Genomic DNA, 15,879 nt, shown 5'->3' on the forward strand with positions numbered 1-15,879 from the left:
TATTCAGGCGCGAGGAGAAATAAAAGCTGGTACTTAGAAGATTTTCTTTAATAACCTCTGATTATACAAAGTTAGGAATACTAATTAAAACTTACGCAGCAATTACTTTATTATGTTGTCCTTTTTGGGTCATGTTGATTTTGTCGCCCAAACTGAGTGCCATTCCCTAAAACGGTCAAAGTAGGACCCACTTTCGCACAAATGAGTGGAAACTTACCTGACTCTTTGCTCTGATCCGTATATGTCCTGTAACCGGAGCCTCTGGCTTGTTAAAAGGCTTCTCAATACTCAAATTGGCAAGAGCATCCTCTCCAAATATAGACTTCGCGTACATATTGGCAGCCATGAAGCCACACTGCCCCGACAGAGCTTTCTCCGGAGTCAGACACTTCATATTCGTACTTTTAACTAAATGTTTCAAATAGTCAGATAAATCTGTCAACGTAGTATTGACCGAAACCTTATTCTCCCACTCAAACTCGGCCCACATCTGCCTGAACTCCGTGTCGCTGCAAGTCGCAGGCACTATATAATCCATAATATCAATGTGGATGTCATCCAAGACCACCACATTCCTATCAGACGCCGCCCCCGTCACGTCGTACACGATATTCCCGAAAATGATCCCGTTTTCCGTCGATGCGACCTTCACATTCGCCTTAATGTTGCAGAAATCCTTCGGAGCTAAAACCACTGGTTGTGGCTTCTCCACCAACTTCAAGTCACCCAACGTGGCCAACTCCAGAGTGCAATTCTGCAAAGTGTCGTTCGTCTGATTAACAATCAAAACGTCCAAAACTATATCGTATTGGTTGACGTGGACGTACGCTTCGGCGTACACCGGATCCGAAAAGCCAGTCAACTGGGTGACTTTATTAAGTTTGTTCACGCTGGTGCTGGTGTCGGTGCCGCCAGTTCTGCCACCCACCAAGGCTTGGGATAGGGACGTTTCGAAGACGTTTTCGCCGAGTTCGCCCGATTTGTCGGCTTGTAGTTGCATGAAGTTGATGGGGTCGTCGGCTTGGATGACGTTTCCTGCTTTCTCTTTTGCTTTTTGGTTGAGGGCTTCTTCGAGTTCTTTCGCTACTAGCATGTCGCTTAGGGCTAGTCTGCACAAGTCCATGAAGATTTTTATGATGGAAGGAGAGCGGTCGGAGAGGACGCGGAGGCAGAAGAGGATGTGGTCCTTGTCGTCGTTGGTGATGGCTTTAGTTGGGATACCTTTGAAGCAAAAATTGAAGTGTAATGAAGATGTTATCATTTTTAGTTCTAAAGGTTATAACCTGGGGAAGTTTGTTATAAGGTTCATTTAGTGAATAGCCAAACTTCATGTTTTCTCGACATGTCATAACCTCTAGAATATGAAAAAGTATACCTCCCGTTTCCCTCTGCCTATTGGTGATTTTATTGGGCAGATAATTTCCGAAACTATCACCTCATATCAAAAATTTGCTATTTAAAATTTGTAAAGTTAATACACTTGTACATTTGTGATTTATTAATACACCCCTATTTTCAACCCTTTGCATATCATATTTTTGATGTAGAATTTAAAATTTATTACTTCATTAGAATTTGCAATTTTACACAAGTTTTAAGATTATCAGGAATCACTAATAACAACTTATTCGCTTCAAAAACTTGATGACGTTACCTCACAATTCTATAAGTAAATCTTCATTTGTTTTTGTACTTGTCTTTTAATAAGACATCCACATTTTTAAAGATACGGGTTATCGTAAAAAAATGATGTATCAAGCAATTTTTTTAATAAGATACTGACACTAACTTAATAGTTTGAAATGTATTTATTCATTCCCTTTAGAAAGTTAATGACGCCGTCTCAGTTCTTTTTAATAAGATGTTAAATAAAATGTTGTTTACATTTTAACACTACATTTTTATATTTCACTTTTTTTACTTCCCGAGCGTAAGTTAAGGAAGTATTGTAATCGAGTCCATTGGAAGTGTATTGCAAAATCGGTTCTACTTTCAAAATTTGTGAAGTACTTATTTTGTAAAATCATTTTTTATGTATCTTTAAAATTATACTTTAACGTACATTTTGATCAAGAAGACTTCCTCTACGATTTAAAGTTGAAAGAGAACGCTGTACCTAAACATTTTAAAGCTCAAGATTTCAAACATAAAGCTCCATTTAAAATTATCAATCCAGAAAACACAACTACTGAAAAAATATCAAGATTCAAAATTCGGTATGCACTGATAAACAATTTATAAATCGAGTATTTAGGAAAGTCCTACCAAAATTTATTGCTACTGAAAGAAGACGAAATGTATTTTTTAAAAGAAAAAATTTACAGTTTAAATTTAAAGAATTTAAAAATTAATAACAAACTGTCCAAAATGTTGGTTGGTTTAGATTATTTACGTTCATATTTTATATTTTCCTTACTACACATTCTATTTTCTGTATTTTTATCTGATGTGCTATTACTCTACGTTTTATATAATTATAATATAGCGAATAAAACATCACTATCACTATAAACAAAGAAAAAACCTTTGAAATATAATGTGTAGATCGAATAATTTATAGAAGGAAAATAACAATTGATTTGTTTTTAATTAACAGTATTGAGAGTAGTCACCGAATGAAGAGGGGGTGGGTGGGCGGGCCTACTGCTTGTCTATAAAAGACTCTCTAGGAAAAAGTTAAACTTAGCTTAACTTCTTTCATAATTTCTCGATGTGTCATGACCCCTACGAAAAAAGTGGCCTCCCGCTTCCGCCTGCCGTCTCTCCGAATTTTTAACAGACAAATAATTTCCGAAACTCCGGACCGATTGTTGTCAAATTTTACAACAATAGTAACTGTTATTTCAATTCTATAAAATAACTTACTTCTCCATTTGTGTTTTATGATTCCGTGTTGCGTTTTATCTGCGGCATTCAGATTTTTGGAAAAAAAATCAAAATTATATGACAACATTTTGCAGTTTAACAAATATTTTAAGGTTATCGGAAGCATAGTAAATAGTTAATCAAAATTTATCTGTTCATGACCCCCCCCCACCTCCCAATTGATGATATCATCTTACAATTTTGTCGAATAAATGTTAAATATCAACGTAGTTCTGAACATGTGGTATTATAAAACCTTGCTGCATTTTTATCCTAGAAATTGATTTTCGATTTCTTGATTTTTCCGTTTTTTGATTTCTCAAATTTCAGATTTTTCGATTTTGAGACAATTCGGATTTTCGATCTTTTGATTTTCCCATTTCTCGACTTCGCGACTTTTCAATGTTTCGATTGCTCGAACTTCTAGATTTTTCGATTTTTCAGATTTTCAATTCAATTTTTCGATGTTTCAGTTTTGGGTTTTTCCGATTCTCCAATTTTTGATTTTTGTTTCAATATCTCCATTTTCCAATTTTTCGATTCTTCAATTTTACGATATTTTAATTTTTCAGTTTTTTAAATTTTAGATTTGTCCATTTGTAGAATTTTGAGTTCTTCGGTATTTTCGTTTTTCAAATTTTTAAAAAAATTTAATTTCCGATTTTTCTATTTTCCAGTCTTAATTTTTTATTATTGTTCAATTTTTCGATTTCTTGAGATTTTGGTTCTGTCAATTCTCGATGTTTTAGTTTTTAAATTTTTCGATGTTCCGATTTTTCAATTTTTCGATTTCCCAATTTTTCGATATTTCAGTTTTGGGATTTTTCAGTTTTTTTATTCTTCATTTTTCGATTCTTCAAATTTTAGATTTTTTTATTTCATTCTCGATTATTGGATTTTTAGATTTTTAGGCAATTCGGATTTTCCACCTTTTGATTTTCCTATTTCTCGATTTTGCGACTTTTCAATGTTTCGGTTTCCCGATTTTTCAGATTTTCAATTCAATTCTTCGATGTTTCAGTTTTCGGGTTTTTTTCAATTTTTCGAATCTTGAATTTTACGATATTTTAATTTTCCAATTTTTTAAATTTTAGAATTGTCGATTTGGAGAAATTTGAGTTCTTCGGTATTTTTGTTTTTCAAATTTTTAAAAATTTTTAATTTCCGGTTTTTCTATTTTCCAGTTTTTAAATTTTTCAATTGTTCGATTTTTCGATTTCTTGAGATTTCGGTTTTCTTTTTAATTTTAAATTTTTCCATTTTTAAATTTTTAAATTTTGGATTTCTCAATTTTTCGATTTTTCCAATTCTCGATGTTTTAGTTTTTCGATGTTCCGATTTTTCAATTTTTAAATTTTGGATTTTTCAGTTTTTCCATTTCTCAATTTTTCCATATTTCAGTTTTGGGATTTTTCAGTTTTTTTATTCTTCATTTTTCGATTCTTCAAATTTTAGATTTCTTGATTTCTCGACTATTGGATTTTTAGATTTTTAGGCAATTCGGATTTTCCACCTTTTGATTTTCTTATTTTTCGATTTCGCGACTTTTCAATGTTTCCGTTTCCCGATTTTTCAGATTTTCAATTCAATTCTTCGATGTTTCAGTTTTCGGGTTTTTTCAATTTTTTCAATTTTTTGATTTTTGAATTTCAGATTTTTTAATTCATTCAATTTTTCGATTCTTCAATTTTCCAATTTTTAGAATTTTAGATTTGTCGAATTTTCAGTTCTTCGATATTTTTGTTTTTCAAATGTTTAAAGAGTTTTAATTTCCGATTTTTCTATTTTACAGTTTTTAAATTTTTCAATTGTTCAATTTTTCGATTCCTTGAGACTTCGGTTTTCTTTTTAATGTTCCATTTTTCCATTTTTAAATTTTAAACTTTTCGATTTTTCCAATTCTCGATGTTTTAGTCAATTTTTGGATGTTCCGATTTTTCAATTTTTCGATTTCCCAATTTTCATTATTTCGGTTTCGGAATTTTTCAATTTTTAAATTTTCGATTTTTCAGTTTTTGCATTTCTCAATTTTTCGATATTTCAGTTTTGGGATTTTTCAGTTTTTTTATTCTTCATTTTTCGATTATCAATTCAATTTTAGATGTCTTGATTTTTCGATTATTGGATTTTTAGTTTTTTAGGCAATTCGGATTTTCCATCTTTTGATTTTCCCATGTCTCGATTTTGCGACTTTTCAATGTTTCGATTTCTCGAACTTCTAGATTTCTCGATTTTTCAGATTTTCAATTCAATTCTTCGATGTTTCCGTATTTTTTTTCAATTTTTCGAATTTTGGATTTTTTGATTTCTCGATTTATCAATTTTTTTTATTCGATCGTCGTTTGATTTTTAAAATGTTTGGACTTTTCGATTTTCAATTTTTTGATTGTTTGATTTCTCCGATATTTCGATTTTCAGATTTTCAATTTTCCGGAAAACATTATTTCCCGTTGGTTCTACGGGATTTGTTGGACTCCACTTCAATTGCTTATTTTAGTAAGTATGTTTTATCAAACAAAAAAAAATTGCAGAATGAACAATTGAGTTTAAAGAGTTTAAAACGCCTAGAATGTAGTAGCTGTAAAAACTGCATACTGAACTAAGTATATAGTCAGAACGTTATTTTTGTCGCCTACAATGTTGTTAATTACTCAGTGAAATTAAAAACGCCAACAACTGTGCAAAGACCCTAAATGACAGCAGACCAGTAGCAGGTGGAACCCCGTCCCAGCAACACACATCTAGAACCCGTATCATGTACAAGAAAAGCGTAACCGGCAAAAGTTTACAATCGTTACAAACTCAGCTATTCTGGTGTCCAACCCCTCATAATCAAGTTATAAAATTTTATTGGATATAAAAATAGTGTTCTGAGTATAAACTAATATCTTAACTGTGCTATTGACGTCCTTCATTTGTTCGTGACATTTTTTTACATTTTTGAGCAGTACTTGCCAACAAACATGTTTTCGTAATCCTACAAACATTTAATATAAATTACCTTAATATTTTTTGAGGTATTTACATTTAAAGAAGATAGACCACTAAAATTTAGAACACGTTTCCATTATTTAGTAAAGAATGTTAGTTGGTTCGCAACCGAGTTGCCTAGAGCAGATTACTTGGTGTTTTTTTTAACTTAAAAATATAACCTCAAATTGTTTTTTTAAATGTTTCGAAAAATGTAGTCAAATATGTGGGTCTATGAGAAACAATAGAAACAACGCTTAGTCAGACCTAAATTATTGGAACAAAACTACTATTTGAGAACTCATTGTAAACAACTTCATTTAACTGTTTATTTTTAAAACTCTTCAAAGAGGTCAAACTACCTACCTGACTATTAATGTTACACTTAAGGTGAGCTGTTCATTTTAGTTTTACTATGAGAATTTATCTTTATTATCTGATGTAGTTTTAAATAATGCCTTCTGAATTTATTGTCACTAAATTTGTTGCAATAATTTCGTTAAAAGAATAATAATATATCATCGCGAACAGTGATTTATATTAACTGCTGGACACTATTCAATATATTATTACATTAAAATATTAAAAAAGCAAATGCTACACTATACCATTTTTTAAAGGATAAGAATCACAAATAAGAAGTTTGTTTCTTGGACATTTCAGATTTTAATGTATTAAAATCATCTCGCAACAATTTCCAAATTCTATTTTTCCTACACGTACATTTTAACTCTTGCTGGATTTTTTTTCTCGAAAATGACGCTAGTTCGAAAAAAACAAGGTACATTTCATGATTAATTTTAGATTGTTTTGTGGTATATTTTATTTTTTGTCACATATTTGAGTGGAAATATCTCAAAAACTAAAAATACGAGATATCCGCCAACTGATGCCAAGTAGATCGTGTCAAAGACACATATAGTCGATTTTGGAGTTACGGTGGTGGTGAAAGCTTTAGGAAATGTTACAAGACTAAAATTAATAAGCAGCGTTCTGAGTGTGTTTTTCGCTCAAAACGATCTTTGCTCTAGAGCGAGTAAATTATCCTTCAAAGATATACATACCGGATTTTCCCAAGTGAATTATTCCAGCCATGATTAACATAACTTCTGCATCAAAGCGATTTTGTTCAGTGGGTTTTACCAATTTTCCATATCGTAGGGCGAGTTTTGTTAAAGTCGACGCGATTGATGCCCCAATGAAGAAGTCGCCATCGATTAAATACTGCCGTAGTGGTGGTCGCTTTTCTTTTTTACTTTTTCTGAAAAAAAAGAGATTTGTACGTTTTTGGGAATTCTCAGTAGTTCATATATCGTGTTCAGCTGAAGATTTTTAGTTTTCAGAATGTTTAATCATTGGAAGAATGTAAAAATTCTGAAAATTAGTTACTCCATTTGTTGCAATTTATTTTTGACATTTGTTCTTTTTTGGCTACTATACAAACTACATATATTAATTTTTGTACGCTGATTCTACATACATCAGTGATCAGAACATTTCCGAGGTGATTATACATGGTTTATAAATTTTTTCAACTCGTTACATAAAACATTCTCCAGAAATGTTAAATTAGGGAATTTAGAAGCCTTGGATAAAAATTTAAGGCGGATTTATAAACCACAACAACAAAAATAACATTATTTTATAAAATTTAAATAGTGTTTGCCAAGCTAAATTTTGGTTAGCGTTTTAGCATCTACACGATATTCCTTATAAAATTTGACAACAAAACCCTATTACAACACTTTCTTAGTTTATGATCGGGAAGTAAAAATTGGTCTAAAGTTAAAAAATGGTGATGGATAGACAAATTTTAGTTTGAGTTTTACCATCTATACGATATTCTTAAACAACATCTAAAATTTCACAACAGTATACTAGATGTCAGAAAAATTGATATCTACTTTTTCACATTCTACGGATCAACGGGTTATAAAACGTCGAAGAAACATGAAATTAGTCATCGTCAAATGGACTAATGCAGTAAAAAGTAAACACATATACTTGAATGAGTAATTTTAGAAACAAAATAAATGCCTTTGATCTGTCTAATATCATTCCAGATACAAACTGGAACTTAATAATATTAATGTTAGCGAAAAATTTCACGAATTTTTTATCATAACACTTCCTTCTATGCAAATGACTGTTTTTAACTCATACTTGAAAGATATGAGATTATTTAGAATCTCAAATAAATTTAAATAAACTATGTTCTGACGTTCAGACTGACAAATATATATTTTCATAAACGTAAATGAATTCTGGGAAAGTGATGTACATAAACTAATGTGTGATTCTTTAAATCTCGAATCTAGGTCGGCTTTGGAATAAAAAACTTCATAACACCAATTTTCGCATACGTTTTTACAATAGCAGCCTACCTAGATAAGAAATTTAAAGTTCCTACATAATAATAATAAATAATACAAGCTGTTTATCAAATATGCGGCAAAAATTCAGGGGGTTAGTCCTTGAGTTATTTTATGATTTTTACTTTCCAAGCGTAAGCTAAGAAAGTATTGTAATTAAGTCCATCGGACGAATGGCCACTTTTATATTTTCTCGACGTTTCATAACTCCAAGAGTACGAAAAAAGTAGTCTCCCGTTTCCGTCTGTCTATCTGTTTGTCTGCCTGGTGTCTGTATCCATTTTTATTAGACACGTAATCTCCGAAACTGCTGGACCCATTTTGTCAAATTTTGTATGTATATTAGAAGCATTTACAATGTATAAGTGTGGTGTACGAATCCGCTTTGAGTTTTTCTCTAACCGTCAAAATTTTTGCAAAAGCATAATGCAGGGTACAATAACAGTTCATCATTAGCGTAAGGCATCCCGGTCGTGGTCTAGTGGTTACGAGTCAGGAATGCGGACCGGACGTCGCGCATTCGATTCCTAACTTGGCATTATTATATCGTTATTTTTTCCGTTTTTTTTTTCTCTTTTTATCACGCTTTTATTAGCTTGGGTTGTATGTATCTATGTATGTATGTAACGGAATCTTTGAGCTTAATTTTCATCGGTTTCTAAAAGTCTGATCATCTTGAAACTTTGCACACGTCTCAAGGATCGATGACAATGCAATAATTTGATAACAGTTTCCCATTATCCTTATTAGGACCGCCAGGATTTATAAATTCTTTTATGGATCCTGTGCAGTGGAGTAAAAGAGATAAAGCTAGCGCGCGATCTGCGCATGCCTGTAGTATCTGGTTTACTCTTCGTTGTAATAATTATAGTCTTGATTAAAATACAAATAACGGATATTAAATGAAAAAAACAAGAACGGACTTTTAATTAACTAAACGTGTGCAAATAAAATGGCTGATCGCATCTTAATTGTGTCAGTATATACCACGGTTATCTCTCTCCGTGTCGATTATACCGATCTATACCGATTATTTCTGTTTCAAGGACAATTTCTGCATAGCTTTGGTTTTACAGTCGGTAAAGAAGGAATTAATTATAATTAAAACATATCTAATCATGAATTCTCACCAACTTAAATAAAGATAACAAATTTTGATTCAGAAATACAAACATGGAGGAAAATTAACTATTTGGGGCGTAAAACTAACCACAATGATGAATTGTGTCCCGTTGGTCCGTGAGGGCGATTGATTTCGAACTAATTCCCGTTGATCGATCATACGGAGACCACTCAGTGGTTCTTTCTAGAAAAATCTAAATAAGTAATTAATTCCCCAATTTATGAATTTGTCGCAGACTAAAAAATGAAAAATAAATAATACTTTAAAAAACTAAAAAAACACGCTTTTATTGCTAATCGAACTAAAAACTAGAAAATAATTTTTAATGACAGAGTTTAATATTACAGTAGTAGAAGATCAAACAATCAATCATAATAAATCACCTCAAATTAAAATTATAATAAAATTTAAGTTATTAACAGAATAATTCAATTCAGAGTAAAAAGCGTGGGGTGCATTTTACTGCGGTTCATAACTATCCTCTCATAGATAGTTGCCAATAGAATGATTGTAATATTTAAAATATCAAGCACCCCACGCTTTTTACTCTGAATTGAATTATTCTGTTAATAACTTAAATTTTATTATAATTTTAATTTGAGGTGATTTATTATGATTGATTGTTTGATCTTCTACTACTGTAATATTAAACTCTGTCATTAAAAATTATTTTCTAGTTTTTAGTTCGATTAGCAATAAAAGCGTGTTTTTTTAGTTTTTTAAACTATTATTTATTCTCTCGCATTGTGTATTATCTATTCTTATGACGTCCTAACATTCTTTTTATTGATGAAATTACCCACTTTCTCGAAAAGGTAAGAATACGCCCTTCTTTATTTAAAAATGTAAAACTTTCCCGGGAGCGCCAATCTCTTTTTTAAGAATGTTAAACCTTCTCGGGGGCGCCAAATGTCTCTTTTTAAGAATGTGAAATCTTCTTGGGGGTCCTGTCTTCTTAAAAATGTAAAAGCTTCTCGGCGATCCCAAATGAATTTTTTTAAGAATGTGAAACCTTCTCCGGGGGGGGGGGGTCCGAATTGTTTTTTTTCTTTTTTAATATAAAACCTTCTCGGGGGCCTCAAATGTATTTTTTTAAGCATGTGAAACCTTCTCGGGGGTCCCAATTGTCTTTTTTAAAAATGTAAAACCTTCTCGGGGGCCCTAAATGTATTTTTTCAAGAATGTTAAACCTTCTTGGGGGCGCCAAATGTCTCCTTTTAAGAATGTGAAATGTTTTCGGGGGTCCTAACTGTCTTCTTAAAAATGTAAAAGTTCTCGGGGACCCCAAGTGAATTTTTTTTAAGAATGTGAAACCTCGGGGGGTCCGAATTGGTTTTTTTTTTAATATAAAACCTTCTCGGGGGCCTCAAATGTATTTTTTAAGAGTGTGAAAGCGTCTCGGGGGTCGCAGTTATCTTTTTTAAAAATGTAAAACCTTCTCGGGGGTTCCAACTGTCTTTTTTAAAAATGTAAAACGTTCTCGGGGGCGCCAAATTTTTTTTTCGAATATGAAACCTTCTTGGAGGCCCCAACTGCCTTTTTTTTGAAAAATGTAAAACCTTCTCGTGGGCGCGAATCTCTTTTTTAAGAATGTTAAACCTTCTTGGGAGCGCCAAATGTCTCTTTTTAAGAATGTGAAATCTTCTCGGGGGTCATAACTGTCTTCTTAAAAATGTAAAAGCTTCTCGGGGGCCCTAAATGTATTTTTTCAAGAATGTGAAACCTTCTCGGGGGTCCCAATTGTCTTTTTTAAAAATGTAAAACCTTCTCGGGGGCCCCAAATTCATTTTTTCAAGAATGTTAAACCTTCTTGGGGGCGCCAAATGTCTCTTTTTAAGAATGTGAAATCTTTTCGAGGGTCCTAACTGTCTTCTTAAAAATGTAAAAGCTTCTCGAGGACCCCAAGCGATTTTTTTTAAGAATGTGAAACCTTCTCGGGGGGTCCGAATTGTTTTTTTTTTTAATATAAAACCTTCTCGGGGGCCTCAAATGTATTTTTTAAGAACGTAAAACCTTCTCGGTGGTCCCAATTGTCTTTTTTAAAAATATAAAACTTTCTCGGGGGCGCCAAACGTTTTTTCGAATATAAAACCTTCTCGGGGGCGCCAATCTTTTTTTTTTTTAAGAATGTTAAACCTTCTTGGGGGCCCCAAATGTATTTTTTCAAGAATGTGAAACCTTCTCGGGGGTCCCAATTGTCTTTTTTAAAAATATAAAACCTTCTCGGGGGCCCCAAATGCATTTTTTCAAGAATGTTAAACCTTCTTGGGGGCGCCAAATGTCTCTTAAGAATGTGAAATCTTTTCGGGGGTCCTAACTGTCTTCTTAAAAATGTATAAGCTTCTCGAGGACCCCAAGTGATTTTTTTTAAGAATGTGAAACCTTCTCGGGGGGTCCGAATTGTTTTTTTTTTAATATTTTTTTTTTTATTTTTTATTTTTTTTATTTTTTATTTTATTGAATTACGTTCCCCTACAGGCCCGCTGGCCCAATTACAGGGGAACGGGGGACATACACAACACCCAGAGCCAGGCGGGAATCGAACCCACGACCCAAGGTGTAGTAGGCAAGCACGAAGCTACCTAACCCACCCGGGTCCTCATTATATTAAACCTTCTCGGGGGCCTCAAATGTATTTTTTAAGAACGTGAAACCTTCTCGGGGGTCCCAATTGTCTTTTTTAAAAATATAAAACTTTCTCGGGGGCGCCAAACGTTTTTTCGAATGTAAAACCTTCTCGGGGGCCCCAATCTTTTTTTTTAATAATAAGAATATTAAATCTTCTTGGGGCTTCCAACTGTCTTTTTTTAAGAAGGTGAAACCTTTTTTCTATAAAAAAATAATTAAAATATATTCACGCATTCATTAATTTTTTTCAGTCACCCTGTATATGCAAATCGAAAAAATATTAATGGAATGATAAATCACAAGTACAGACTCATCATATTTTTCACATTTTAGATAGGATTTATTTACCAAATTTTAGGGTGACGTCATCAATTTTTTTAGGGGGGGATGAGCAAATAAATTTTGATAAAAAATCTACCATGTTTATGATAACTTTAAAATATCTCCAAAATTTCACAGCATTCGGTTCTGTAATTCCTGATTAAATCAATAAAATAAATTGAATGGAATGATAAATCACAAGAAGAGACTCACCATATTTTGTACATTTTAGATAGGATTTATTCAGCAAAATTTTGTGGTGACGTCATAAATTTTTTAGGAGGGACGACCAAATACATTTTGATCAAAAATTTACCATGCTTATGATAATTTTAAAACATCTTCAAGATTTCAAAGCATTCGGTTTTGTAGTTCCTGAGTAAATCGGTAAAATAAATTTTGCACATTCATTAATTTTTTTGAGTCACCCTGTATATGGAAATCCAAAAAATATGAATGGAGTGATATATCATAAGTACAGATGCATCATATTTTGTACATTTTAGATATGATTTATTCGGCAAACTTTTGAGCTGACGTCATCAAGTTTTTGGAGGGGATAACCAAATATATTTTGACTAAAGATTTATGATGCTCTTTATAGCCTTAAAACATCTGCAACATTTCAAAACATTCAGGTTAGCAGATTCAAAATTAAATTGCAAATTTGAGACGAACAGACAGACGGAAATGGGAGACCTATTTCTTCGTATTCTAGGGGTCATGAAAGATCGAGAAAACGTAAAAGTAGAGAGTCGGCCGACGGACTCGATTACAATACTTCCTTTGCTTACACTCGGGAAGTAAAAAAGATTCTAGACAAGGAAAAATGGAGAAAACAGCTTTGTTGAAATTCCTCCGCAAATAGTATTTTCTGATAAAAAGAATTATTGGTTGATTGATTGATAATACTGTGGTATACGAACTTTCTATATCTAATCGCTTGATCTTTTTATTTCCACATTACAAACAAGCAAAATCCTACCTAAAGCAGGATTTTTTAAAATAAGTTTTTAAATTTTACGTTTTTATCTAAATGGAAGCTACTGCAATTCATTTGGAAAGAAAATTTAATACTCAATATGCTTATTATATTTTTTAGTTATAATTTTCAAAAAAATTGTCTTTTGCAGACCAATGACATCTGAATAAAAACTCATCAAAATCTTGCAAACCTTAAAGTAATTACCAACAACATCTTAATTTTAATTTTAGTTCGCATTAAGTATTTTGGAAAAAATATATTTGGCGTCATATTTAAGTTCTATGGCAAATATGATAATAAATAACGACTTAATATCTTGAAAGTATCAAAAATTCAAATCTGAAAATCTTATATTCTTTCCATAATTTTATGATGTGTAAATCATAACAAGATTAAGTTTACTTAAGAAAACGTGACTTACTGCACTGTATTGAAAGCCGACTGCGTCGCATAAGTACCATCAGAAGTAACCAAAGTGCTTGACGGTTGTTGTGTAGGATTATTTTGTGTACTGTCATCAGTTTCTCCAGCCACAAGACGTTGTTCAGCTTCTAATAACGGCCCCTCCCCCAACGTTGAATTAATTTCTTTAAGAACGGCCTGTACATCCGAGATTGTGGTTGCATATTCGCCCAAAATCCAGAGCGCTGCTCTGTGAATCTTAACTGACTTTATGTTGGAAAACGCTTCCAACAATTTCTGCAAGACACACAAAAAATAAATATCAAAAATTAAATACAACATTATTTACTTCAATTATGAGTGGTTGCAAGTGATCAAATTTCTGTATGGCCTCTCTAACAAAAATAAGAACATCTGCTGCCGCCAATTCATTCGTATCTGATAAGAACTCCACCAAGACAGGAATAACAGTAGCAGCGACATCTGGAAACTTGATGCAACAAGAATGTAAAGTGCGTACTAACAATTGTCTGTATTTTCCAGTATCCTCGTGCTCAACATCGTGAGTTTTAGCCACTTCTTTCTTTAAAACTAGAACCATCTCTTCGATATTTCGCGATGACACCAAGTCCATAGCTAAAGCCAGCGTTTTCTTGCGTACTTCCAAATCTGGGCTTGTCAAAACCCTCAAAATATCCATCACTAGATCTTGTAGGACTCTTTCATGAGCGGGATGTTCACGTAAAGCAATCAGCCGGTCCAAAACAATAAGTTTAACGTTATTGTCGCTCTCTTTTATTATAAGTTCAATGTAGCAGCTTGCAGCCGCTTTAATAGCTGTTGGGGCACTTGAAAGTGTCACCAAAGTACCAGCAGCTTCATATCTTACTGCAGGGCTACTAGAATTCAATAAATTATAAATACAGCGAATAAATCTTGAGCGTTCTGAAGGGTTAGTGTGGCAAACTTTATAAATGAGTTCAACAATAACCAACTGAAGAATATCTCCAAAAGTGTTAACCTGATCTAAACAGTTAGCTAGATATGACAACGCCCTTTCTTGATCGGCGTGTAATAACATCAAAAACGCGTTTCGCTTGCAAGACATGTCCTGTTCGCCATCCAAGTAATTCGAAATTAGTTCAGGTGCATCAGGTATCAAAAATTCAAAGTTCCGATAAATTGTAAAAATTGCAAGTACAGCGTTGCGTCTAACGTACGAGTGTCTGTGCTCCAAACAAGCCCTAATTGACGGCATTAGAGGTTCTAGAAGTTCTGGCTCTTTTAATTTACAAAGAAATCGCAACGTTGATCCTCTTAAAAACTCATTGGGGTGTTGCAAGTCTTTGCGATATGCATCACAAACAAGGATCATTTCTTGGAGAAGTTTGCCATCAGGAGAAGTTTTAGGGACTATTTCCCAGAAGATAAGAAGAAGTTTTTTGGCGGTGTGATCCTGCAAAGGGAGCACGTATCGAATGATCGTCATGAGGAGGCCTGGTGGTAGACGTTCTCCGGCAAGTATCATATGGATTGTTTTCTTAAGGGCTTCCACTTTTTGTTTGACGTCGCCTTTTTCTGGAATTACGGTGTTACGTTGAATTTTAGTGTAAATTGACTCACCTAAATCCATTTTAAGTTGCATTTCATTATATGGTTCCGTGTCTGTAGGAACATTGATGAGGGTGTAACACGGCTGTTCTATGGTGGTCATTGTGGAGGAGTTGACCTATAATTTTAAAGTTTCGTTAGTTTGTTGGCTGAGAAAATCGGCTACGTGGGTGCACGTTGGTTAGAATTTTAAAATGCCAACAGACGTCGACTGAGATTTCTGGGTACAGAAAAGAAGTAAACTTTGTATATATTGCTGTATGTACGTACCAGTTCAGCGAAAAATACACAATTTCAATTAAAACAACACTAATTTTTATTTTTATTTTTTTTTGTGATTAAATGTCAACGACGTGTCAGTGGTCATCTGTTTGTCATTTGTCAAAAATTAATGGATCTTTTGACAGCTGACAAGAGGAAATCAATGTTATGCAACCAACAAATACGATTGCATCTAAGATTCCGGTATCGGTAACCAGTATTACACCGGTAAAAAGATCGTCAGCAAAAGCAACGGTAAAATTCTTTGGCTCGGAAGAGCTGTCAGGATTGTTGACCGTCCAACCCTGGCTGTTATAATAATAATTAGGATAATTTACAAC

The 15,879-nt window shown here is 33.0% G+C and overlaps 1 protein-coding gene across 1 annotated transcript; it reads right to left on the bottom strand.

The window, feature by feature from the left end:
* Positions 1-33: 33 nt before the first annotated feature.
* On the bottom strand, positions 34-15,647 carry LOC135129234 (coatomer subunit beta). The gene is made up of 7 exons (XM_064056374.1): positions 15,548-15,647; positions 15,290-15,395; positions 14,016-15,244; positions 13,686-13,963; positions 6,900-7,096; positions 218-1,221; positions 34-166 (listed from the first exon to the last, which is right to left on the bottom strand). The coding sequence occupies exons 2-7, from the start codon at positions 15,378-15,380 to the stop codon at positions 92-94; spliced, it is 2,874 nt and encodes a 957-aa protein (XP_063912444.1). The 5' UTR covers positions 15,381-15,395; positions 15,548-15,647; the 3' UTR covers positions 34-91.
* Between the last annotated feature and the right edge of the window lie 232 nt (positions 15,648-15,879).

The sequence above is a fragment of the Zophobas morio genome, unplaced genomic scaffold (assembly GCF_036711695.1).
Source record: "Zophobas morio isolate AGI-343-1 ecotype UQ-CSIRO unplaced genomic scaffold, CSIRO_AGI_Zmor_V1 ptg000014l, whole genome shotgun sequence".
In the NCBI taxonomy this organism is placed as follows: domain Eukaryota; kingdom Metazoa; phylum Arthropoda; class Insecta; order Coleoptera; family Tenebrionidae; genus Zophobas; species Zophobas morio.

Coding starts and splice junctions, on each gene's coding strand:
- LOC135129234 (XM_064056374.1), bottom strand. CDS start 15,380: ATGACCACCATAGAACAGCCGTGTTACACCCTCATCAATGTTCCTACA. Junction 1,222..6,899: donor AATTCACTTGGGAAAATCCG/GTATGTATATCT, acceptor TTTGCTTCAAAG/GTATCCCAACTAAAGCCATC. Junction 167..217: donor GGATCAGAGCAAAGAGTCAG/GTAAGTTTCCAC, acceptor TGACCGTTTTAG/GGAATGGCACTCAGTTTGGG.